Below are 25774 nucleotides of genomic sequence, written 5' to 3'. Positions count from 1 at the left end.
GTTTACTAGATGCCACATTCATTCTGTTACAAGAGAAATCAATTCAGTGTAGGGGGGTTTTGAGACATTTTAGCTAGGCTTGCAATTGTGTCTGGCTGTTTGAATTTTGTTTATGCTCACTTAGTCTCTTTCACCAGCACAGTGCTGGGTGTCTTTCACATCAAATGAAACCATTAGTGGAATTTCCTTGGCCTCAAATTTTCTTAGCTGACTGTTGAGGAGGAGAGATGCCTCACTCAAATGATTGAGGGTAGATTTTAGCAAATACCTTGAATTTTATTTGGATGCTATCAAGCCAACCCCAAATCTCCCTGCCAGGGTAAAGGGGAGGGGTGAAAATAGCCATCACCAGCTGTGCATAATGCATGAGAGGCCCGTGGACTTGTCACCATGGTGCTCGGGCTTGGCTTCTGACTTGAGGATTTTATTCTTGTTGGGAAAAATGGCTGATGCTGTGTGGATCCAAGTCTGCTTTCTGAGCAACACTGAACACAGCAAAAGAAACAGGATGATCACGCTCTACTGATACAGAAATAATGACAATTTTATCACTCTTAAGTAGATGGTGTGGCTTGCAGCATGCTGTCACCTCAAGATTACAATTGCTCAAAATTGTAAAAGTTGTGATGCAGCTGCCAAGCAGGTGCTTTGAAAAGGGTTAGTTTTGAGCTATTAAAGGCTTTGGAAGGTTTAAATGCTGGGCTGGTCATTTGGCCAGGGTGATGTAGGAAACCTTTTGCCTTGTTACAGCTGCTTAGGTACCCAGTCCATTTTGTCATTCTAAGCTTATCAAAACCTTCTTGGTATTTGACTTGTACTTTCCTCTGAATCAAGGGGATAAGAAATGTGACAAGGTAAGTATGTCTGTACCAAGAACCATTTATTCATGTTGTGTAAGATTAGCCCTTTCCAGGTAATGCCCAGAAGTGTCTTTATCCAAAAACACTGAGAAAGTGAGGTCCTGCCTTCCGTCCATGCAATCTGAGTCGCGATGGTTTATTTCCGATACTTATTTTCTCAGACCTTCTCTGCCCACGAGATTCGGTTCCACCAGCCGTTCCGGACCGCCCCTCGCCCAGACTGCCCCGCAGCAGCGCTGGTGGCCGGCAGCAGCCGGAGCGCTCGGGGTGCTGGCGCTCGGCGGGGACGCAGGACTCGGTGCTCTCCCCGCCGGACCAGGCTCCGGGGCTCGGTGCTCTCCCCGGAGTGCCGCCCCCGCCGCCCCGCTCAGCGTTCACCACACCCTCTCAGCGCAAGCGCGTCCCCGCTGAGCCAAGTGCGCAGGCGCGCTCCGGGCCCGCCGGTGCGATTGCCGTGACGTCACTGTGCGGCGTGACGTCAGGGGCGCGCCGCTCGCTACGGCGTCGGGCGTGTCCCAGGGTGCCCTGCGCGGGGCTGGCTCCTGCCCACAGTTGAGTTTGGCCCCGAGCGGAACGGTCTGGCCTGGCCCGGTGGCGCCGTCGTGGTTCCCAACGCGCCCCTTTTCGACCACCGCTGTCCCCGCCCCGCGGGGAGCGAACATGCGACTCCGGCTCCCAGAAGAGGCCGCCGCCGGCGAGTGAGGAGCCGCCGCCCCGGCCCGGCCCGGCCTGGCCGCGCCGCCCGCCCGCCCCGGCCGCAGCCGCCCCGCTTCGCCCAGGCAATGACAGCGGCTCCGGCCCCCTCCCCGCAGCAGATCAGGGACCGGCTGCTGCAGGCCATCGACCCGCAGAGCAACGTGAGTACGGCCCACCGGGCCCCAAGGCTCCCGTACCGGTAGTGCGGAGACGCGGGCCGCCGCCGCGGCACCCCCCCTGTAACTAACTACCCGTCCGGGACACTCGTCCCGCCGTTCCCCGTCGCCGTCTGAGGGGCCGCTGGGGCCACGCGTCCGCCGCCGCCTCGCCTCCCGCCGGGACCGCAGCTGCAGCCGGGCTCCTTCTCCGGCACCGGAGGCCTCCACTACGGGCGGTAGTGGGGAGCTTCTCGGTGTCCTGCCCACCCGGGGTCCCAGTGCCAACGGCGGTTCGCCGCCCGCTCCCCGGAGTTGGGACCGCGGGGCCGCCCCGGCGGTGGCATCGGAGGCTTATCCCTTCTTGCCAGGGGACTGTGTCCGCCCCCTCGCCGTGCCGCCTCCCGCCGCCGCACGGCACCCAGGGTCCCGGTTAGCGCTGCCCGGCCATGCGGTGTGCGGCCCGGCGGCCTCCCGACGCCAGGCCGCGGCTCGGGCGCGGCCTGCAGGGGGCTCTGGGCCGGGCTCCGCCGCAGCTTGCTGGGACCTTCCGGGGCGCCCACCTGTTCCTCGGCCCCTGTGGCCGCCTCTAGCCCTGCCGTGGGGTAGGTACCTCGGATTCCGTGGACGTCGGGAGGGCTTCGACGGTGGCCTCAGAGATCTGGGGCTGCTCCAGCAGTGAGCAGCCTCGGTCTTTGCTGTTACCCTTTACTGTAGCACGCTAATGAGCTTATCTGCTGCCTCTGCGATGCAGTGTAAGCACAGAAGTTGGCGTATATTTCTCCTTAATGTGGAAATGGCACTTACCTGAAACATCGTTTACTCCTTTTAAGCTGGTGGGGGGGTGGGCTTGGCACGTTAAAGCAGTTTTCTGCTTAGGTGTTTATTACTGTGAGAGGAGTGCAGAGCCTGCAATCTGTCAGCTTTTTCAGTCTTAGACCAACAGTCACCACAGCAGGATGCAAAGGTGGATTTGTCTTGGCCATCTGCAGTTTGTGGGACAGCTGTGGGCACCTCAGGCTGAACACACTTGTATGTGTGTTACTCTAGGAGGCTGGCAATGTGAAGTGGTGTTTTGATTCTATTAAGGTTGTACCTGCTTTTGTCTGAAAAAGTGATTTTTTTGTAATGGACTTCTAATGAGGTCTTATATTAGCTAATAAAATTATTGCCACGTAGAAACATTCTGGAGTGGCATGTGTGTGACATGAGAAGTAAGAAAAAATCACCCTGACCTTGTAACTTCTTCAGTAAGCCCCTGTGGTGTACCTTTGTCATGAGCTGTGATGTTACACAGTCAGGTAACAGTAGTGGCTTACAATGGTAATTGTGAGCTTTTAGTGCCTAAGTTGTTTCAGTTTGTGCTATTTTAATGTGTGTCTGGCTGAAACATCAGTGTGCTTCATGGATTTTGTTTGCTGAGTTCTCTTTGTGGCTTCAAATTTTTCACTTTGTGTTAGACCAAGTTTCAACCTACTTAAAAGAAATCACAGATCTGTTAGAATTTTATTAAACTTCAGAACTGTCAGTAGGAAGAGTTACTCTCATTCTGATGTTCCTTTGTAAAATGCTGTGGCTGTGCTGAATTAAGCCAGGAAATAGACTAGAATAGAATTAACCAGGTTGGAAAAGACCTTTGACATCATCGAGTCCAACCTATCACCCAACACCATCTGATCAACTAAACCATGGCACCAAGTGCCTCATCCAGTCTCCTCTTAAACATCTCCAGTGATGGTGACTCCACCACCTCCCTGGGCAACACATTCCAATGGCCAATAAATGTGACGGATGCTTTTCTCTTTCTCTGCACATTAAAGTTACATTATGTTGTGAACCTGTCACGATGGGGTTGTGATGAGGGGACCAGAAATAATCACACAGCTGCCAGAGCTCTGCTGAGCTTTCCACAGGTCAGTAGTCTCATATGTTTAGGACTAATATATGTTACATACTTGTCCAGGGCAAGAATTGGTGGCAGAAAAATCAGTTCATTGTTCAGAGATGCCTGCAGGCAGATGGCTGTCTTCCATTTGAACCTTCCTTTGAACCGTCCCCCACAGCAAACTCCTGGCCAAGCTGTCAGCCCATGGCTTGGATGGGAGCACACTGCGATGGGTTAGGAACTGGCTGGAGGCTGAGCCCAGAGAGTGGTGGTGAATGGTGCCACAGCCAGCTGGCAGCCAGTCACCAGTGGTGTGCCCCAGGGATCAGTGCTGGGCCCCATGCTCTGTAACATCTTTATTGATGATCTGGATGAGGGCATTGAGTCCATCAGCAGTAAATTTGCTGACGACACCAAGCTGGGGGCAGGAGTTGATCTGCTGGAGAGTAGAGAGGCTCTGCAGAGGGACCTCGACAGGCTGGGCAGATGGGCAGAGTCCAACGGCATGAGATTGAACACATCCAAGTGCCGGGTTCTGCACATTGGCCACAGCAACCCCATGCAGAGCTACAGGCTGGGGTCAGAGTGGCTGGAGAGCAGTCAGGCAGAGAGGGACCTGGGGGTGCTGGTCGATGGTAGGCTGAACATGAGCCTGCAGTGTGCCCAGGCAGCCAGAAGGGCCAATGGCATCCTGGCCTGCATCAGGAACAGTGTGGCCAGCAGGAGCAGGGAGGTCATTCTGCCCCTGTACACTGCACTGGTTAGGCCGCACCTCAAGTACTGTGTCCAGTTCTGGGCCCCTCAGTTTAGGAAGGAGGTTGGCTTGCTGGAGCTTGTCCAGAGAAGGGCAACAAGGTTGGTGAGGGGCTTGGAGCACAAGCCCTATGAGGAGAGATTGAGGGAGCTGGGGTTGCTTAGCCTGGAGAGGAGGAGACTCAGGGTGACCTTATTGCTCTCTGCAACTCCCTGAAGGGGGGTTGTAGTGAGGCAGATGTTGGTCTCTTCTCCCAGGCAACCAGTACCAGAACAAGAGGACATAGTCTCAGGCTGCATCAGGGAAGGTTTAGGCTGGAGGTTAGGAGGAAGTTTTACACAGAGAGAGTGATTGCCCATTGGAATGGGCTGCCTGAGGAGGTGGTGGGGTCGCCGTCGCTGGGGGTGTTCAGGGCGAGGCTTGACAGGATGCTTGGTTGCATGGTTTAGTTGTTTGGGTGGTGTTGGATGATAGGTTGGACATGATGATCTCGAAGGTCTCTTCCAACCTGGTTTATTCGATTCCTTGGAAAGAGAGCAGAAGTGGTGTAGTGGACAGTTGTGCCCACAGAGGTCTCAGACATTTCTGGGTGACTTGGCAAACAATCATACAACTACCTGTTGTGACACTTCCACAAAGAGAAGGAAAACTTACACCTTAGACATGCTTAAAAGCAGATTCTGCAGTGAATCGCTTGGGCAGCTGGGTAAGCACATCACGTATCCCGATGCGTTCCTGCAGCACAAGCTGCTGTGCTCGTGGCGGCTCACAGGAGACTCTGGCTGCTTTCTTCTGGCTTTTGGAATCTTCTGAAGAAAGTGGTTGCATCCAAAACTTAAAAGTATTCATTATTGTGGTGGACTTCCTTGTGATCAGGACAGACAAGCTTTGAGGCCTGGATTTCACTCAGGCTTTTCAATGTAATTGTCAGTGTGTGTATGCGTGTGTGCTTCTGGAGAGGGTGAAAACTAGTGTTCCAAGTGTGTCAAAACTAGTCCAGTTTATGAGACTGAGGAAGTGGGATGATGTGATTCTCTGCAGTGCCTTGCTGCAGGGTGCTGTGAATATAAGCTTCACTGATACATGTTCTAATACAAGCTGTGTATATTCATTGTGGTGTGGCTGTAAGGGTCTTTGTGGGACCTACAGTTCTTGATTAACTCTGAGCTCCTGCCTTAAACAAAATGAAGAGAATGTTTCTCTACCTGCATTGAGTTAAACTGGTCAAAATAATCTGGTCCCCAAGCTTTCAGAACCTGCTTGCTGTGAGAAGTCATCTTCTGTGCTGACTGTTCATCTTTGTTTGAACTGCTGGCTCCAGAAAGATGTGTTAATTGCACACACGTGCTCAGTGCTTGAGCCTTACCCCAGTAGCTGCTGCAGAATGTATTTATAACTTGGTTTCCCACACTTAGGTCAGAATTTACACAGGTAACCTCTATTTCAAAGGAGACCTATAAGAAATAAGCTATTTTTAAATAGTTGCCTCATCTTGGGAGCCCACTGGGATGTCTGGCATTGTATCTTCATTTATTCTTTTTTTTCCTCTGGAAAAACATATGGACAAGCTTCTTCTGCTGCAGGACTTAAGCACTAGCTATCAACATGATCTTCCTTCCAAAGCTAGTGTGTTAGGGAGGACGTACCAAGACTTGTGCTGGAGGGAAGTAGGACTTCAGTGGCATCACTCACAATGATGGCTGATTCAAGTCTGTTGTAGGAAAATCCTTTTCCTGGAAGAATCATGTAGAAACAGTAAGTGGCAAAGGGTGTCCAAAACTTTACTGCAGCGGTTGCCTGAGGTCTTACAGAGGAGATATTCCTTGTTTCTGGGGGAGTGATGCTTTTCCCTTTGGATTCAGTGTGCTTAGAAACCTCCTCTTCCACCCAGCAGAACACCTTTACCTTGTTAGATTCTGCTCTGTGCTCTTTGGGGAATTTATTACCTGCTGTCAGGAATAGTGGGGCCTGTTTGGTTTTGCCTCGTGTTTCCAACTGGCAAGAGTTAAGAGTTGTGCTTGAAATTAAATGGTTTCTCATCCTGAATATGCAGCAATCTGTCCCTTATTGTAAATATTGGGCAGTAATTTAATTATTAGCCATTAATGGCTCTCCACACTGCAAACCCAGCTTTGGTTTGAGTAACAAGCCATAGTATGCTCGCAGTGTGCTTGGAAGTGATTGTAAGTCAGGCTGCCATTCCTGCAGTATCTCATCTGGCCTTGCTGCTCAGACCTTCCAGAGAGGTCCATGATCTGAATTATTAATGATAAATTGTTCCCTGTCTTAGTAAGCAGCGTGTTGGCTTGGGATAATCTACCAGTTAATGCCTGAGCTGCAGCTGAAGATGCTTCCGTGGCTGGTTTCTGTATTGACTGCTTTACCAAAGTCCTAGAAGCAAAAGCCTGGATCAGCAGTGGTAAATGTGCATTTGAGAACTGGGTGTGAAACAGGTGCAGAGGTGTCAGATGCTGCTGTAGTAACAGAAAGGTAGAGCGTGGAGGACAACAGTGGTGATTCGCTTCAGGAGGGTCTTGGTGACTTCTTTGGTTGCAGGGAACTGCTATGTGTGGGTGAAAGTAGACTAGGCATGGCTTTTGCTTTAGCTTGATCCTTTTCTGTGAGGCCTTAATAAGCTTAGCAGTTTTGAGGAGGCTGCAGTGTGCAAGGACTGGAGCCTGTAGTACCTCTCACCTTATTTCCTTATTGTAGGTTGTCTTGGTTCAAGCAATGTCATGTTTTGTGCATCGAGGTTGTGCTTCAGGTGTGTGGTGAAACATGCAGGTGGTCGTGGCATTTCTTGGTGTGTAGAGTCTGAAGTGTCATTATCAGGTCAGTCCTGGCTTCCATGTGAAAGTTTGGGCCTGTTGCACTAAGTTGCATTGCATTCAGGTTCTTCATCAGTCTAAACACCCTTAAAAGAGGGTGGCTGCTGCTTTTGGTGCTCTGCCTTGTAAACTATTGAATATGCTTGCATTCATTCACCAGATTGAGAGCGGTAGTGTAGTTGGTTTCTTGGCCTTCTTTGGAGTTTTGCCATCCACCTCTTTCCAAAACAGCTTTTTTGGCTTGGTGGGAGTATATTCCAGCAGTGCCTGTGGTGCTTACACAGGTACTGAGTTCTTCCAGTCTGTTAGCCCTCGTCTGGTTAATCCTGGGCCTGTTCCTCTGTGAGAGGAGACGTAAAACTTTTCACATGCACAGTACCCCTCTGCAGGAGTGAGAACTTTACAATGGTTGTGGCTGCTTAAGACAATTCTGAGCAAACAAAAGTAGCTGGTGTTTGGGTCAGAGCAAGGGAAATGCTAAAGTGCCTTTCTGTTGTTAATTCCTTGGGCAGGTTGTAGGGGTGATGGCGGCAGGAGTCATTTTCTCCTAGCTGTAATCTGAGTGTTTGTTTCAGCAGCAGGGACAATTTCACTAACACCCACCTCTTATTCCTGCCACACACCCATTTCGTCTGCTGCTGCAGCAGTTTGCAGGATCATTGGGTGAACTGAACTTGGGAATTGATCAGGGTTTAAAGACAATGTATTTTATTTTTTTTCCCCAAGTAGTTTTTCATGTAGCTCAATTGCCTGATAAAACTTCTGGAGCTCCACAAACAGGTGTGTCACCAGAATTTGGTGGTAAAGTGTTTAAATACAGAAGGTAAGAGGTGGAGTTTTGTTTGCTGGCTTCATTGTACTTCCCTGATGCCTTTTCAGGCTGGTATGGGACTATGTGGAGGCTTTATGGTTGGGGTTTGTTTGTGGAGGCATTATTCTCACTGTCACCTGTGTGGTTCGGGGATGTCTGGGGATTGCTCCTGTGCTTGTGCTGATGCAGTATTGGGACAGCTCGGCAGGTCTTCCTGGGTAAACTCTGGGAAACTTTATGGATAGCCAGGAGGATGCTCTTTGCTAGTTTTGTGGCTCTGAGAGTGTATCACCTTTCACTAAAGCCTGTGTAGCTCATGTTCCAGACAGACAAAAACTGAATTGATTTGGCTTAAACATGTACCAGCTGAAACTGCCAAGGGAGCCACACCCACTAGGAGAGCTGCTGTGGTCCCCATCCAATTCCCCACCTAAAGCTGCACATTCCTGTTCTCTCCCTTGTGCCAGGCCAGCCAAGGAGCAAACCTGGCCAAACCCTACCTGGAAGGTGCCCTCTGGTGCCTCTTTCTGTGCCCTGGCTCCTTATGGGCTTGGGGAGGTGGTGGTTTGGGCACAGAGCAGTGTGTGGTGGGGAAAGGTGACAGTGTGGTAGTGACAGCCGCAAGTGGTACCAAGCTCAAGCTACTGTGGAGCAGCTCCATCCATTCATCCATCCATCCCTCCCTCCGCCTGTCAGGTTGTTTCATTAAAGGGGATCAGGCATTTTTAATACACGTGATAAAACTTTGCAGCAAGAAGCTGTCTGCACATGCTACAGTGTGGAATCTTGTTGGGGAATGAACACTTAGAGTGCCAGAGGGAGGAAGTGCTGTGAGGTTTGAAATAACCCATCTCACACATTGAGATGAAGCCATTTACTGAAGGGAAGAACCAACTTTTTATGTATAGTTCTTCTGTCACAGATAATCTCCAACAGTCACCATGAACCAGTGTGGAAAAGACACTGATGCGGGATGTGCAACCTGGCAGGAGAGCACTGCTGAAACAAACTTCCCAGAGAACAAAGCTCCTGAGCTGGGAGCGACCCAATCTGTCCTGTGGAAAATACGAAGCATTTCAGCTCAGCCTGTGTTTCATGAGGCTGGGCTTAGGAGGGAAGCTCCAATCTGTCATTTGTTAGAGGTTTGTGCGGTGAGTTGAGGATGAGCCCAGTTTAGGCGTGTGTAAGGGATGCGTTGTTGCCTTTCTTGACGATTTTTGCTGTGGCCAGATGACACAACAACACTGTCATTCTGGCACCTTTGGCTCCTCATCAAAGTGGTTTCAGAACAGCCAAAGCACTCTGAGGAAGGGGAGCCTTTTCCAGTTTCTTCAAGGAGCTGTTAAGGTTGACAAGTGGAGGTTTTTCTCAGGAACCACAAAAGTTTCAGGAAAGGAGGAATCTATTCTGCCTGCTGCAGAAATTTGGTGTTAATTAAGCAGCATTTCTTCTAACGCATCATTACTCCTATGTATTGGATTTGGCGTTCACATTAATGTCAGTATAATAAATACACCCCCCACCTCCCCATCTGTTTTGGCTGATAACATGTTACTGCTATCTTGCCTCACCCATTTGGGGCTTGGTGATAACTTCCACACTCTGTGATGTGGTGTGTTATGGCCTCACTTAGCCACTTGGTCCTTGGAGAAATACTGAAGGTAAAGGTAAGCACATCGCATTCATTTTAATGGAGATGTAGGTTTGTTTATTCAGTCTTCTAACAGCGAAATTCTTCTTTCTGCAGGTAATTCATGCTTTCAGCCTTTAGAACAATATTTAAGAGCCAGCATATTGCTTTAATTTGAGGCATAATCTGCTAAATTTCACAGCGTGTCAGCGTTTTCTGGGGCATGGCTTTCACAGGGCAGTGGTGTGTGCTTGAGTGGGATTGTGAATACCCAAGAATACAATTTTCAGCATGCCCGGTCAGTGGTGGAAATGTCTGTAGAGGAACCCCTGGAAGTAAAAGGTGATTAGTTTGGTTTTACTGAGTGGAGTGGTTTTCTAACATAGCAGCTGGGGAGGAGAGGAATCCTATGTCTGAGTCTGTCTCTAGTATTCAGCAATATACTCAACTGGGCATATTCTGAAACTTGGTGCTGTAAAGATGGTTGTGCAGTGGTGGAAGGCTTGTCTGAGAGTGACAGCCAGCACTTTTGGAGCTGCTTTCTTACATACTGTTCTCATGCAGAATCTCCTTGCAGAGTATCATGATTCTACTGCAGGTCTAAATTGTTTATTTTATTTAAAGGAGTGTGGCACTTGCAGAGAGAGAGCAGCATGGGCTTTTCCCAGAGTGCTGATGCAAACGTGCAGCTTGCCTTCAGTGAGCAAACTTTCAGCACATCTACCAACCAGCACTGGGTTTCTGTAACGTGAGCTGTCAGAGAGCAGAGCTCCTGGAACTGGGTAGCACAGTCAGCAGGCCACACTCCTTGTGCTGGGTGTATTAATTCCGTGGGAGGGAATGTGGAATTTTTAGGTCTCTCTAAGGTCCCATCCTGAAAGTACCAGAAATGCATGTGCCTCAATAGTACAGTTTGTCCGTGGAGAAATTGCAGTTGATTCTTGAACAGCATGGAGAGATGGAAAAGAGGACACAGGAGATGATGTATATAAACATCTAAATGGTGGAAGTCATGAGGATGCAGCTGGGCTCTTCTTAGTGGTGGCCAGTGATACGACAAGGGGCAGCAGGCACATACTGGAATCCAGGAGGTTTCACTCGAACTTAAGGAGAAACTTACTTGGTGTGAGGGTGCTGGAGCCCTTGAGCAAGCTGCCTAGAGAGGTTGTGGAGTCTCCTCCTCTGGAGACGCAAACCCCACCTGGCCATTGTGATTCTGGGTAACCTGATCTAGGCATACCTGCACTAGCTGAAGGTTTGGACTAGCTGATCTGATGGCCCTTTCAACACTACCGTTCCATGGGTTTTGACTTTGTGTAGTATTGTCTTCACTGGCTTTCAAAGGCTCCCAAGGGACTTGAGCACCACTGGGGCTTTCTTACATGGAAATCATGAAGTTTTCTGCTACCGGGTTAGAAATAACTAGTGCCAGGTGCAGCTTCCCCAGTGTTCTGTGTTTAAATAAAATGATGAGAGACTGGGTTCTTTTTTTTCCTCTTATGGCCACATTGGCAAATTTGTTCTGTAGTGGAGCTGGTCTTAAAGTAGCCCTCGAAGGGATAAGCCCCGAGATGAAAGGTGCTGTGCTTATCTCCTCTAGGGAAGGATGTGGCTTTTCTTCCAGACAAAGGTAGAAAACTCTCGTTTCCAAGTAGCTGCTAATGATTGTGCCACCGAGTGGAATGGCCCAGCATTCTCGACTGATGATCAGAGGGGAGCAGTCCCCTTCCTCACAGGATCTATTCTCTGAGAACCTGCACAGTCTTCAGAGAATGTGGGGAGCTGTTTGGAAATGGGTGACTTGCAGCAGCGTTTTATGTAGGATTTGGTGATCAGCAATTCTAGGGAATGGGTAAATGGATTGCATTTTTTTTTTGTATGTTCATAAAACCTCTCTGTGGTATGTGCTGATGTGAATTCTTTTAGGAACTGCTGTGCAGAGGTACAGTGACTTCTTCCAGACTTGGTATTTAAAACTTTCCCAGTTGGTAAGAGTGTTTTTCTCAGGTTCTGTGCAGAAGCATGCTGTGCTTCGGTTCTCCTGAGCAGTCACACAAGCATAGCGTGCTTCACTCTTGATGGATTCTGAAATTCCTCAATGCAGCATATTCAAGAGGCTCTTGCTTAACCTCCTTTATCATTTAAAGAACCGGCTAAGAAGCTTCCCTAGTGGGGCTGCTCCAGTTAGAAGTACACCAGTGCAGTGAAAGTTGGCTTAATTTTTCAAGAAAAGAGAGAAAAGCTGGTTTTGTGATGACATTAGTAGCCCTTTTCTGTATTAGTCAGATATAAACAGCTCTAAGCAGATATTCCATGTGGTGAGTAACATATTTAAGAACTTCAGGAAGCTCTTGACCCTTTGAAGCTGTTCTCATCACGTCCTTAAATGTGTGTTGCATAATTTTAAATCTCCACTAGTTCTCCGAAGTGCATTAAGATGAAGCAGGTGATTGCAGAATGATTCTGTCCGGGCAGTGCTTTTAAGGGTCATTCTCGTAGCCCAGCTGGGGGTCTGTGCTGGTGCTGTAACGCGGGTAGATAGCGACAGGGATTAGGAGAAGTGGAAGCTGCCATGCGCCTGCTCTGCATGAACTCTCAGCGTTGGCTTTTCTTTGCCCCAGACAGCTGCAGTCAAAGCACAGACCTGTGGCTGAATGAATGAATCATTCCTTAGTCCCAAGCTAAGTTAGAAGTGGCACATTTTAAGCCTGATTTTTTTTTTCCTGTTCTGTGATGTTGTTGAAGACATTGGATGAATGTTTCTGTGGCTAATTTTGGTTTATTATGCTTCGTTTTGGTGGGATCGTGCTGCATTAGAAACATGCTCAGGTGGTGGGATGTTGAGAGGCAAGTCAGTGTGAGGTGACTGAAATAGTGCCATGAAGTGACTGCAGAGCCTGAGTGGTGATGAGCTGCCTGTGAAGGCTGGGCCAGCCTTGGGCATCGCTCCTGCAGTCACGGTCACTGGGCTAGTGAGGCTGCAGGGGCCAGGGGGACAGCCAGTTTGTAAGTGTAGGATTTTTCAGGTCCTTTATAATACTAACTGCTTCATAATTACCTATTTGTAATCTTTAAGAGGACATGTTTTAGGATTCCTGTTTTGGCCTAGATAGAAATGGATGCTCTCTACAACTACCTGAAGGGAGGCTGTAACCAGGTGGGGGTTGGTCTCTTCTCTCAGGGAATGGGCACCAGAACAAGAGGACACAGTCTCAAGCTGTGCCAGGGGAAGTTTAGGCTGGAGGTGAGAAGAAAGTTCTTCACAGAGAGAGTCGTTGGCCATTGGAATGTGCTGCCCAGGGAGGTGGTGGAGTCACTGTCCCTGGAGGTGTTCAAGAGGGGATTGGACGTGGCACTTGGTGCCATGGTTTAGTTAGTCATGAGGTCTGTGGTGACAGGTTGGACTTGATGATCTCCGAGGGCTTTTCCAACATTATTGGTTCTATGATTCTATGAATGTATTCCTGCTACTTGCTGCTCAGTATCTGTTCCCTAGGTGTTGATCATAAGAGGGACTTCAAGAAGCTATGTGGTCCCATCAGCTTCACTGAAGTAGCATCACTTGTATAAAGCAACTGCTTCAAGACTTGTTTAATCTGTTCTTCAACCTCTATAGGGAACTACTGGAGGACTTAACTTGAGTGCATTGGTAGCTCTCTGGTTCTGTCGTTCTGTCTTAAGGGGTTATCAATATTTGTCTTGTTACAAATGAAGCCAGTGAGCATGAAAGAGTCAATCACCCTTTTCTTCATTATGACTAATAGCTTGAAATAAGCCTTCGTATGAGTTTTATTTGTCTCTTCTGTCTATTTTGTTCAGCACTCTGAACTGAGAACTTAAACTTTTTTTTCTGGTTAACTGTGTTTTCCAAACATCACTGCTCTTCTCTGAACTCCTTTTTGTATACGTTCTTCCTGATCTGTGGTGTCTGGAAGTGAACGTGTAATTCCAGCAAGATTTGAGTCCTATACTATTCCTTATCAGCTGAGTGAAAAACAAGACTGAAATTAGCTTGCTTGCAGTATGCTGTGTATGTACCAGGAAGGCTCTTCTGCCCTGCTGGGACAGTGACTTCCTGGCCCTGGTCAGCAGTACCCACTCCTCTCTTCTGTTACCTTGAATTTCTGCCACCCATTTTCCCAGTGCAGTCACATTTCACGTAATTCACCTTCATTTTAACAATAAATGTTCCATGTTCCCCAGACAGGTTTGGCCCAACTTCATGCTCTTTCTTTTTATTTTGGGGGGGGGAATGTGGGATTCTGTTCTGTTCTATTCTAAAAAAGCGTGGAGCATCATGTTGCAGTGAATCTTCTGCTTTGTGTACAATGAGGGGGAGGCACTACAGGCACAATTAGGATACTGCACAAAATGTTTAGTGACTGTTGAAGCTGACAGACAATTATTCACTCTGCTGTTAAGAATGTCCTTCCAATTACTGATTAATAAATATGAATGGAGAAAAGTGTTACACTGTTGACTGTTCTCTTTGCCTTAAAGCCCTCTTCCTGTAGTGCAAGGAGACGTCCCTCAGTGTGCCACCACTGCTCTGTGAACTGATGTATTCTGTATCTGTCTTGTGTCCATGATCTGTGTTACTACCTCTTTCCTTTCTAATTGACTTCACGGAAGGATACTCCTTTCATTGAGGGTTTCCCCTGCCTTGTCCAGCTGAATCAAGGACCTCTGCCAGGGTGAGAAGGCTCCTTCGGAGTGGACCATGTAGGGAGGAGCTGAATGTTGATGGCATGCACCAACCGCTTGATCTGTGTCTCGGGGGTACCTGTCAGCACAAACTGTTTCTCCTGCTGGCAAGCTCCTTTTGTTCTCTCGGCTGCTGTAGTCTCTCTGCACCTCTCCTCTGTGCGTACCTGTTGCCAGAAGGTGGCCAAGGGTGAAGTGTAGTCTCTTGCGCAAGTATTTCAGATCTGCCTATTTCTTCACAATGAGGAATTCTGTTGGAATCTGACCTTACTCTTGTGTGGTGAGACTGTTTTTGTCAAGTGTATGTGGGAGGGTATCTGGATGATGGTACTTTGCCATTCAGTAAAGCACAGATAAAATACACACTTTGTTTTGACTCCAAATCCAACCTGGAAACTAAGTCCAGAGGTAAGGATCAGCACTTGCTGTGCCCAGCCACCTCTCTGGCTGCTCTTGGCAGTCAAGGAGCATTTCTTCTACCTGTTGTTTTGCAGCACAAATCCCTGATGAATTTCTCTGCTGCAAAAGATACTCAGTGAATGACTTGCGAACAAATAATTGATACCTTCCTGTTTAAAGATTGGCTTTATTAAATACAATTAAAGGTCGCCTCCAACTTTCAGAATGCCTTTTGTGTAGTAGTGAATATTTGAAGTCTGCAAACTGACTTCCATATGTCTTCAGTAATGATGAACAAAGCAGCACACGGTCATCTTGGTCTATTGTTTCTGAGAATGGTATCTCATGTACCAAGTCCTGCGACAATGTCATGACACACTGAGAGGTAGGGGGAAGTGTTAATAGATCAGTTGCAGGGGAACTGAACTAAATATCAGCAGGTTGTAATTTGAATTCTAAATGTTTGCATGTTTAGCCTGTCTCTGAAAAAAGACATTCTGGCTGACTGTTGCTGATGTATATTGCTAGTATCTGATACCCACTGCAGCCCATGTGAGGTGCTAAATAAACACCAAACTGCTGTGTTTTCATCACCATGTCTAAATAAAGCCTAATATGAAGAGCGACTTCTCTCCTCTTCTTATTCCACTTTTCAGGTTATTATGCAATGAAGTAGCCTTTTGGAGAGTCCAAACCCAGAAGTGTCCAAGGCAGTTGTACTGCCTTTGGAATGGCTCATGATACTGCTGTTGCTCTACCTCCCTGGGAATCGGCTCTGCCTTGCTGGCAATGTCAACAGTAGTGACTCGGAGCTGAAGTTTTCTTGAGCATTAACCTGAACTACAGAGGGATAGCCTTGGCCCGTGGATATATGACAGTTTTTATAACTATCCAGTAAAATGCTGCTGTCCCTAGGTGTGGGGGGAAGTCAAGAAAAAGGGTACAAATGGTCCTGTGAGCCCTGGTACAGACCATCCTGTGGTTCTTACTGACTGCCAGCAGAAAACACCAGCTTGGCACTAGAGAGCTGGGTTTGTATCTGCGGATGGAAAGATCTGTTTGGTCTTCCATGGTGGATCCATTTCTCTGCTTGCTCTTGTGAAATTGCTTTAATACCACAGGTGGGAAAAGGGTACAAATGTATTTGAAATTAGCAAAATTATGAGTCTTCATGGCATGTTCTGAGGAAGTCAGTCGAGGTATGATGACAGGAGCATTCTCTCAAAGCCAGTGTCTTCTGATTGATCTGCATTGTCCATTTCCAAATGCCTATGAAGGAGTCAGATTGCTGATGATTGTAATTCATGAGTTCAGGAGGATGCCAGTGTTACACTTGGGTTTAGAAAAGCATCTGTAATGAGTGACTCCGGACATACCCAGCCAAGTTAAATATCCTTTAGAAACTTCTAAAGCTGCAGATGTGACCCTTTGGATGATGATACTGTGTCAAAAGATGCCTTTTATTGCTCTCCTATGAACTTTAGGTGTGAGAGAGTCAAGAAGAGCCTTTCTAGCCAGAATCCCCTCAGACAGGCGTTTCATGGCAGTTTTGTTTGTAACCCTGCATCTTACTCCCAGATGCTTACTTTACAAGGAATGAGCTGCTGCTCTTTCTCCTATTCTAGGCCTGTACAACTGTCCCAGCAACATCGTCCCTACTAGCTTGGATCTGGTTTGTCATCTTTCATAGTCTAATTGTGTGCATTTTAAAGAAACAAACCCAAAACCAAGAACAACAAATAAATTGCTTTATTCAAGTGACTACAGTTGCGTGTTTCTCTTAACATTTGGTTTGTAGACAGCAGTATCTGAGAGACTGCTGCAGGTTGTCCTTTGTGGTGAGGCAGTCCTGAGAAAGAAAGGAAGGTGTTAGACTTGGAACTTTTGTGTTTTGTATCTGGACTGGTCTGAAAAATAGAGACTCAAAGCATAACATTGGAGTGTGCTGGTCCAGCATAAACCACATCGCAGCAGGCTGGTGCTCACAGCCTTTCCTCACCCCTGGCATGTGGAAATAGTGATTGCAGCTCATGTGTAGATGCTGTTTTCAAATCTACAGGCCAAGGAGGCAGGGAATAGCTGGATGTTAAACCTCTCAAACACGCTTCTTGTCCTTTTAAACACCCTGAACTTAGTTACTGAGTTGTTCTTGATTCATAAAAGCTAAAATATCATTAAGATGGCAATCAAAAAAGGAAATTAAGCTGCTTGATCCTTTCCAGAGAGTTCAGAAACCCACATTTTTGTCCAAGGCAATAGGAAAAACATTTAGTGCTTAACTTGGCAAAGGTCTCTGATAGCAGTTGTAAGCTCCAGGGTATGGCCAAATGACTTAAGGAGACTTACATGAAATAAATAAGATTTGTTTTCTATGACTGTCATTAGGGTTGGCCTGGGAAGGATTACCAGAGATGACTTAAAGCAGATGTTCTCCAGTAAACTTTCGAGTGAATTAGTCTGCATGCCAGCCAATCTCCCCAACGTGGAAACAGCACTAGAGAGCTTCCATAGGGATTATTCTTAGCTGTTTTCTGCAAGCTCTTGGGGTTGCTTTGTAAATTCTTCTTTCGGGGTGATAGTAGCAGGTTGCAGTGTTAGTAGACAAACGGAAACCTGAAATCGTGCAAGTTCTGAGACACTGACTTAGACTACTGTACTCCTGACCAGTGTCTGAAGAGAGCAAGAGCTGCCAAACTCCCGTGTCCTACTCTGCCTTGTTACTTTGCCTATTTGCCCTGTGGCAAATAAGCATTTTTAATAGCAGCTTGTGTTGGTGAATTCTTATTTCTGGTGCTGCTCAAAGTAGGATGATGTCCTGGAAGGTTTTGTAACTTCAGTCTGATGTCAGTTATGTGACAATATGTTAATCTTATTAAACCAATAAAGGTAAAGATACTGATGTGCTGCTGTTACTGAAATAGGTGTCATCATACTGTGTAAATGATATTTAAGGCATATTGGGGAGCTCATGTTGGTTTCGTCATAGTGCTTAACTATACCACAAGAAATGTCACAGTCTGCGTTATTTTGAAATAGGTGAATATAGTTTTCGTTATGAGCTTCTCAGTTTGGGTGAAGCATTACAGGGAAGCTCCACAGAACTCCTGGGAAAGAGTGGAGTTGTTATACTTGCCTGGACTTTGTACTTTATTTTTTAAGAACCGTGCTTCCTTGCAGGTCCAAAAGAAGGGAAACAAAATGCGGAGCTTGTTGCAGCTCATCTGGAGCATGAGCCTTGGCGCTCGTGGCGGTGGCTGCTTCAGCGCAGCAGCAGCTTTTCAATGGGTTACAAATGTGTGAAGACTGAAAGGGATGTTTTGTGTTTTACCCGAAGCTGCGTGATTGGCACAGACTCAGCAGTGTCAGGCAGCTTTCACTTCTGTAATTGGCACCGTGTGTCCCTCCAAGCAGGGAGTGAAGTAGCAGTTCATCAGTCCTGGAACAGTCGGGTCCCTGGTAGGTGATTTAGCATTTGGGGGCATCCATCTCTGTGTGTTTGGGTGTATTGAACAAAGGCAATCCTGTTACTGGAAATCCCCTGACCGCTTTCACCTTTCTGTAGGCCTGTGTGGGTATCACTTTCCCCATCCTGACCTTCTGACAGGCTAATAATTTTTTTCTGCCACCAGTTTGTCATTTAAGTAACAAATATTTGGGGATTACCAGTAACAGCAAAAATAATTGTACCAATTATTGGTGTGTGCGACACACGGAGCCTCATTGCACCCTGGCCATTCATAGGCTGAAGTACGTGTTGGGAAGGAGAGTATCATGTTTTGCAAGTTTAAAAGTGTGTGTCTGGAAACTCCCAGAATTGAGCAGTAGCTATTGAGTGCTCTGGTTCTAGAAACAAACCAACCCACTGGTGTTGTGTGACTTAAATTGTGGTGCTAAATCACCCCTCCGAGGCACTAGAACAGCGTGAGAGTACAACAGAGAAAAGCAGTGCACTGAAGTGAAATAGTAAGAATTAAAATATGTCAAAATATGTTACTGCTGCTTTATAGTTTAAGAGTTTTAGCAGACATGACTGGATGGTAGAATTTTAAGTATCTGTAGAGATGTTGCAGTTCAGTGAAGAAAAGACCATGGCAAATGAATTCATCTTTGGTCTGAGGTTGGTTTGACTACCTGTAAGAGTTCCGATCGTCCCTATCTAGACTTCAAACAACAGTTTGATAAAAGTAAATCTAAAAATGGAGCAGAGTTTGTTGTTGCTGGCAGCTTGATCCAAGCATCCCCAGTCTTAAGCAGTCTGGCTGTGGTGGAAGAAACATTGTAAGTGCACAAGGTTTTCTGGAAGGAAGAGACTTCAGTTCCTGATTCTCCTGCTGCATTTTATCAGAAGGGTAAAATTGACTGCAAAAGCAAGTTCTTACTCACTTGGAGCAGACTGTGGTGGGTAGGGTAGGGCTACCTGATTGTGCTTCTGAGAAGACGTTAGGATAATGTGGGATCTCTGCAGGGCTTCTTGCTGCAAGTTTTTTCTCAGATGCAGTTCATGTCCAGTTGACTCATAAATGTAATTAAGCAATAAATGAGACTCTGATTCAAGTTTTCCTTTGCTTATCATTTAAATCTACGTACAAAGAGGAATTAGAAATTCCTGCTTTCGGTGCTCGTAACAGCAGGTAATGGAAACCTGGATCTCTGTGGTTAGGCGTTTCTCACAGGAGTCATTAAAGCAGCCAGGCTTGTGCTTCACATCAACAGACTGTGTCGACTGCCTTTGCATGGCCCTTACTCGTGTGTGTGTAAAGGTTGCAGTGAAGCCCATCAGGAAACCTGAGGCAGGTTTAGTGCCATGGGGTTTTCTGCAGCCACTCCTCACCACCTTGCACGTGAGGAAATGTAGTCCTAGAGCCATTGCTGCTGTGGAGGAGCTGTGGCCATAACTCTGCCTGGTCCAGTGATGGGCTGAGGACACCTACTGGGCACAGCACTTGCTTCCTCCACTCTTGAACTCGGAGGAGTTCATTGCTGTGTGGGTGGGCTCTGATGTGTAGCAGTGGGGCCATCGATTCTTTGAACAAAGCTGTAGGGCGGTGACTTCTGTCAATCTGAAGCAGTTCCTAGGGGAATAAATACAGCTTTTGGTCTGTTGCTGTTCTTGGTCTACTTGGCACTCATTTTTCCAGTTTGGGTGCAGGACAGTAACATACCTTGGGGTGGGGGGTCTCAGAACTCTGCTGACGAGTCGTGCTGGTCTTTTTGCTAACATTTCTTTTAGTTTTACAGAAGAACGTTTGTTACAGCTTCTGCAGTTTCCAACTAGGTCAGTGGAGTGTCCTTGTCCCTATTTTTTGAACAATCAGCTCCCTAAAGCCAGACAGTGTGGTGACAATTTTGTGATTAATGCTTCCAGCAATTATAAAGTGGAAGGTCTTGAATCACATTTGATAACTTAAGACCTGTAGGTGAAACATAAAGTGACTTTGTTTTCCTTGTTGCAGATCCATAACATGGTGGCAGTGCTGGAAGTGATCTCCAGTCTGGAGAAATACCCCATTACCAAAGAGGCACTTGAGGTATGTCACCCTCTAAACATTCCTTTATTTCTGTCTGTATAAAAGGGCTTTCTCTGCCTGATATCCATCAGAGCTTTTCTTGAAACAATAGATTGCTTGCAAAGAGTTTGCAGTTAAGATATTCTTTTGTCCCTCTGGTGCTGCTGCTGCCATCTCACTGCAGGCACAGTGATTCTTTCTGATTTCAGACCAGCATTCTGTGCAGCACAGTTTCTGTTTGTATGGGGCACTAAATTAATCATCACTTGCTACTGATTAATTCTGTTCCATTCATCAATGCCACTCTGCTTGCTGAAGCACTGGTCACATTTTTAGGTGCTTGCTCACCAAGCACCAAAGACTCCAAAATAAGAATATAGTTCCTCTGTGTCTGTAAGATGAATTTTAAACTCAATTAAGCAAGTTTCAGGGCCTGGTCTTGTTGTTGGGACGAGGTGTATCAGGTGCAGCCTCACTGCATGCTCTCAGAAACAGCCAAAAAAAGTTTTTATGGCTAAGCTGTGATTTGTCCCCCTCCCTCCCCCCATATCTTTATATTGAAATTATTCCTATTTCTGGCCCTTAAGGGCTATTAATTCTCACCAATATACGTATCACCTATTTCCCTCATAGCCTGGTCTGTGTTGTCCTCCAAGGTGCCTAATACTTAAGTACTCTGACTTGCGGACCAATTCTTTGTTTTCAAATGTGCTTCAGGAGCAGTCAAACATTTCTCTTCTTCTGCTTATGGAACGAGCTTTGGGAATGCTCGTTTAAATTGGTCTTTGTTGCCCCTTCAAGATACTGAGGAGGCACGCCCTGGCTGGGCAGGGTTGTGAAACAGATTTTTGTCAGCGTGCTGCTGTGACTGACAAAGCTTCTGGAAGTTTTTTCCATCTTGCTTCTTTTTACATATCTTACACTTTCATCATGTAACCTTTTCTGCCTTGGCTGTTATATTTCCTCTTGAATCTGAACTTATGTCTTTTTATTTAAGGTTCTTGCTGATTAAAGGAATTCCTTTCTGATTTTTTTTTTTGGTCACAACTCTGGTGCTTTAGCCAGGGAATAAAGACAGGGTGACTCAAAACCTGCAGCAGGTTTCATATTGTGTGGCAGAACATTGGGCCAGCTGGCCTACTGCTAGTTCCTCTCTGGGTGTTTCTGAGGGCAAGCATTACAAAGCAGAAATGTGCCTCAAGAGTGTTGTTTACAGTGACACCTGTTTGTAAAATTACTTTCCTTTCCTTACAGGAAACGAGACTTGGGAGGCTTATCAATGAGGTGAGGAAGAAGACATCCAATGAAGAGCTTGCCAAACGTGCCAAGAAATTGCTGCGGAATTGGCAGAAGTTGATTGAACCTGTAACCCAGAATGACCCTGTGCCAAGAGGGCTGCCGAACCCGCCCGGCTCAGCCAACGGTGGTGCTCACAACTGCAAGCCAGAAGCACAGCTGCCTGCTGTGGCTGGCTCAAAGCCGATCAGCGACCTGAAGAGCAGGAACGATATCCAGAAACTAAACTCTCCAAAACCAGAGAAACTAGGAAATCGGAAAAAGAAAGGTGAACACAGGGATGGGCATCAGGGCCCTCTTCCCCCAAAGATCTCCAAAGCTAGTCATGAAGTATTACAGAACTCTTCACCCCCTCCAACAAATGGAATTGGAGGTAGTCCTGAAAATTTTCCCAGTCCTGTAGACATAAATCTACACGCAGGGCCCGAGAGCAGCAGGACAGAACTCAGTGAAAACGATAAACACAATAAGATCCCAGTAAATGCTGTCAAACCTCACACCAGTTCTCCAGGACTTGTAAAACCTTCAAGCACTTCCTCATTATTAAAGACTGCAGTGCTTCAGCAGCATGATAAATTGGAAGAAACCACGGGCCTGCACCAACCGAAGAGTCCTCGCTGTTCCTCCTTTAGCCCCAGAAATGTCAGGCACGATACTTTTGCTCGGCAGCACACCACATACTCACCAAAGGATTCCATGCCTAGTCCATCTCAAAGGTCTCAGCTCTTGGATACCGCACAGGTGCCATCACCGCCACCATCCTTGATGCAACCATCGACACCTCCCATGCCAGCAAAGAGACTGGAGTTATCTCAGCAATCAGTACCTGAGGCATCTCAGCACTGGCAGGAGCAGCAGGTACCTTCTGAAAGCCAGCACAGGCACATAGCAGGGACACTTCAACAGCACACATCTCCCGGCTGCAAAACCAGCTCCCATCCTGGGGAATCTCTTGTACCACACATGAGCTTTTCACAGGACACTTCAAAAGTGGACAGTGATGATGCTGCTTCAGGTTCTGACAGTAAAAAGAAAAAAAGGTACCGACCCAGAGACTATACAGTCAACTTGGATGGGCATGTGACAGAAGGGGGTGTGAAACCAGTGAGGTTAAAAGAAAGAAAACTCACTTTTGATCACATGACAGGACAGATAAAACCTTTAACACAGAAAGATTCTTTGCAGGTAGAAATCCCTGCACTTACTGAACAGCACAGGACAGAAACAGAAAAGCAGGAGCAAAAACCCAACCTGCAAAGCCCCTTTGAACAAACGAACTGGAAAGAGTTATCCAGAAATGAAATCATTCAGTCATATTTAAACAGACAGAGTAGCTTGCTGTCCTCATCAGGAGTACAGACTCCAGGAGCTCACTACTTCATGTCTGAATATTTAAAGCAGGAGGAAAGCACTAGAAAAGAGGCTAGAAAGACTCATGTTCTAGCTCCTAACAGCAAACCTACAGACTTGCCTGGGGTCACAAGAGAGGTCACGAGTGATGACCTCGACAGGATACGTGAACATAACTGGCCAGGTGTGAACGGTTGTTATGACACACAGGGTAACTGGTATGATTGGACACAGTGCATATCCTTAGATCCACACGGGGATGATGGTAGATTGAACATCCTGCCTTACGTCTGCCTAGACTGAGTACAGTTGTGCTAAAAATGCTTTTACACCCGCAGTTAGCAGAGAGGGCAGACACCGTGCCACTTAACGCTGGAGAAAACAGCCTCCTGTCCTGGACACACAGGCCCAATGAGCAGAGGGTGTGAGGGAGCTGGTTCCTTACAGCTCTGTCCTTTCAATTCTCCTTTTGTGAAATGCTGCTACCAGTTTACTAACAATTGCAAAGGAAGGCATACGAAGGTTGATAAATTGAGTTCAAAACTCTATAGCGAGCCAGCTCTAAAAAGTGTTAGTCCCCAAGAAGTGAAGAGGATTTCCAGCACTTTCTGAATGCCAGAATCTGATTACAGGCAGGTACAGAGAAAATTGTGGAAGTTACCCTAACAAAATATGCATCTATTTATTTGACTTGATTTGGGTTTTTATTTGGCAGTGAGATAATGGGAGAGACAATGTGCAAAACCTGTAGTTTTATTTGTATCACATCCCTGGACACGATTGTGTTTGTTTCCAAGTCAGGGGGTACAGAGGTTGGGGTTTAAATGGCAGGTGTTGCACTGCAGGCCGGGCAACCGGCTTCAGCTCAACATTCCATAGGCATCCACATCTTTTAGTCTGGTTTCAGTTTAAATCCAGTCTCTGAGAAATGCTGCAAAAACTAGATGTTTAACAATATTTTTTGATTCCACCACCACCAGCCAAGTATTTTCCCTCCTTTTCCCTTCCTGCAAACTTCTAGAAAAATGAAACTCAGAAGAAGAAAAACAAACAAACAAAACAACAAAAAAAACCCCACAACCCACCCCCTCCCCCCAAAAAAAAACCCACATACAAAAAAAGAGCAAGAAAATTCACCTTTTCTAGAATCTAAATGTAATGAGGGTGCTACAAGTTTGTAACTGTACTGTGAGAGGGAAAAAGGAAGCCTGTTTGTATGCTGGAAGTATACTTGTTACCATTCCTTTAGATATTGTTTGCCTTATGGATATCCATCATAAACGCAATTTGCAAAAACAAAGAGCCTTAGTGAATGTACAGTACCTAGACTTCTGTGTTCTCGGGATGCAGAAGGGAGCAACTTTGCTATTTGGTCCTTTAAGTGGACACATTGTGATATAAATGTGGAAATAAAAAAAAAAATTTGCACAAACCAGTTTGTGAATTCTTTATACAGATCTCAGTTGTGTCAAGGTTTGCTTAGTTCAGACCAGCTGAGGGATTCCTGACCCCATTGGAGTGGCATGGGGGAGCCAGGTCCCATCTGACGCAGCAGACAGCTGGCTCTTAGGGATACCCAAGATGTCTTCCAAGTGCATTGGTGGTTTTTCACTCACACAGGTTGGATTTATTATGTTGGGGTTTTTTTTTTAACTCTGGTTGCATTCCAGAGTCTGGAGACTGATATAAACCAATTGCTGTTAATGTACCTCAGAGTCCAAAAGAGATCCTAGGTTGTCTTTTTCCCTCAGTAACTTTATAATATATTATTCTTAACTGTTCAGATGCTTTCTAAGGGAGTCTGGCTCAGCGTAGAAAGCGAAGGGTTTCTATTAACTGGAATTGCTTTAACATTTGGGACTGGTGGTTTTCTGCAGTCCCCAGCACTGGGCTCCTGTTCAGGGGAAGAGGGGAGGGGACGCAATACCAAAAATAGTTTCTAGGTTTAGTGATGTTAACTCTGTTAACCCATTTGTGCTGGATTTTACTTCTACACTGAAGAGCCTTGGCAGTTCTCCCGCCTTTGAGAGCGGAGTCAAGCTCTTTGGTGAGGCTGTTCCTCACCAGGTATGTGTTAAGTTGGTTCATTCCCTGGAATACAGTTGGTTTGATTTAAGTCATTCCTGTTCAGACCTCCTGGTTTTGTGGTCTGACTGCTGTTGAAATGTGTGGGTGTCTCCAGTTCTTCACTGATGTCTATTTGCTTCTGCTGATGAAATCTGAGGTTGAAACCAGAAACGGTGGTTACCAAAAAATGTTGCCAAGTATATTTTCAGTTTACTCCTGTTTTGTCCTCCTGCGGCTGATGAAGTTGAGCAGTGTGGTTTACTGTCTCACAGCTCAGAGAGGTAGATTTGATGGTGGAGGACTGAAAAACTGCTCATTGGAACGTGCTTGGGGTTTGTTCATGTAAAAATATTGTGCATCTGATCTCTCCCTGCTCCTCCTGCTTTCCCTGAATGGTCTGTGCCCTTCTGAGGGCAAATTTCAGGAAATTACAAAGTGTTGCATTATGAACCCCCTGCTACGTTTCTGATGCAATCGGTGGCCTCTGTGGACCACGCTCGGAGAGGTGATGCCTGAAGCTGGTCACATATAGCGCCAGGTCACAAACTGACCGTGCTGATGCTTGCCTTGCTTGAGGGAGCACCAGGTACCAGAGCCAGCCCCTTCCCTGGTGGGACAAAATCCCCAAAGAAATTCACTCGATGCAGGCTTTGAAGCTTGTTCATACCAAGTTTGTTTCTGCTGTAAAGGTCAACTCACTCCGATGTCTTCCAGGGTGAAAGGAGGCTTGACAATCTTTATTTCAGCATGCGAGTATAACCCATTCTGTGAGCAAAAACAAATGTGAATAAGTTTACAAGGTGGTATTTTTTTTGTCAATTTTGTAAACAAG

General features: G+C 46.6%; 1 protein-coding gene across 3 annotated transcripts; it reads left to right on the top strand.

Annotated features, from left to right (window-relative positions):
• The first annotated feature begins 1381 nt into the window (after positions 1–1381).
• MED26 (mediator complex subunit 26) lies at positions 1382–23908 on the top strand. 3 transcript variants are annotated; one of them, XM_054175256.1, is made up of 3 exons: positions 1382–1717; positions 20176–20250; positions 21484–23908. In XM_054175256.1, the coding sequence occupies exons 1-3, from the start codon at positions 1643–1645 to the stop codon at positions 23176–23178; spliced, it is 1845 nt and encodes a 614-aa protein (XP_054031231.1). In that variant the 5' UTR covers positions 1382–1642; the 3' UTR covers positions 23179–23908. The 3 variants fall into 3 exon arrangements, with proteins under 3 accessions (XP_054031231.1, XP_054031233.1, XP_054031232.1); XM_054175258.1 differs by lacking the exon at positions 1382–1717 and adding an exon at positions 9126–9140; XM_054175257.1 differs by lacking the exon at positions 1382–1717 and adding an exon at positions 9513–9656.
• The last annotated feature ends 1866 nt before the right edge of the window (positions 23909–25774 follow it).

The sequence above is a fragment of the Dryobates pubescens genome, chromosome 31, assembly GCF_014839835.1.
Source record: "Dryobates pubescens isolate bDryPub1 chromosome 31, bDryPub1.pri, whole genome shotgun sequence".
Lineage (NCBI taxonomy): Eukaryota > Metazoa > Chordata > Aves > Piciformes > Picidae > Dryobates > Dryobates pubescens.
The sequence above is the reverse complement of the archived record's forward strand: the minus strand, read 5'-3'. Positions and strand labels throughout refer to the sequence as shown.

What these genes read in the sequence shown, in the direction of transcription:
- MED26 (XM_054175256.1), top strand. Translation starts at nt 1,643, where the DNA reads ATGACAGCGGCTCCGGCCCCCTCCCCGCAGCAGATCAGGGACCGGCTG. An exon ending in CCATCGACCCGCAGAGCAAC is followed by an intron (nt 1,718 to 20,175) that starts GTGAGTACGGCC and finishes TCCTTGTTGCAG; the next exon opens with ATCCATAACATGGTGGCAGT. An exon ending in TTACCAAAGAGGCACTTGAG is followed by an intron (nt 20,251 to 21,483) that starts GTATGTCACCCT and finishes CTTTCCTTACAG; the next exon opens with GAAACGAGACTTGGGAGGCT.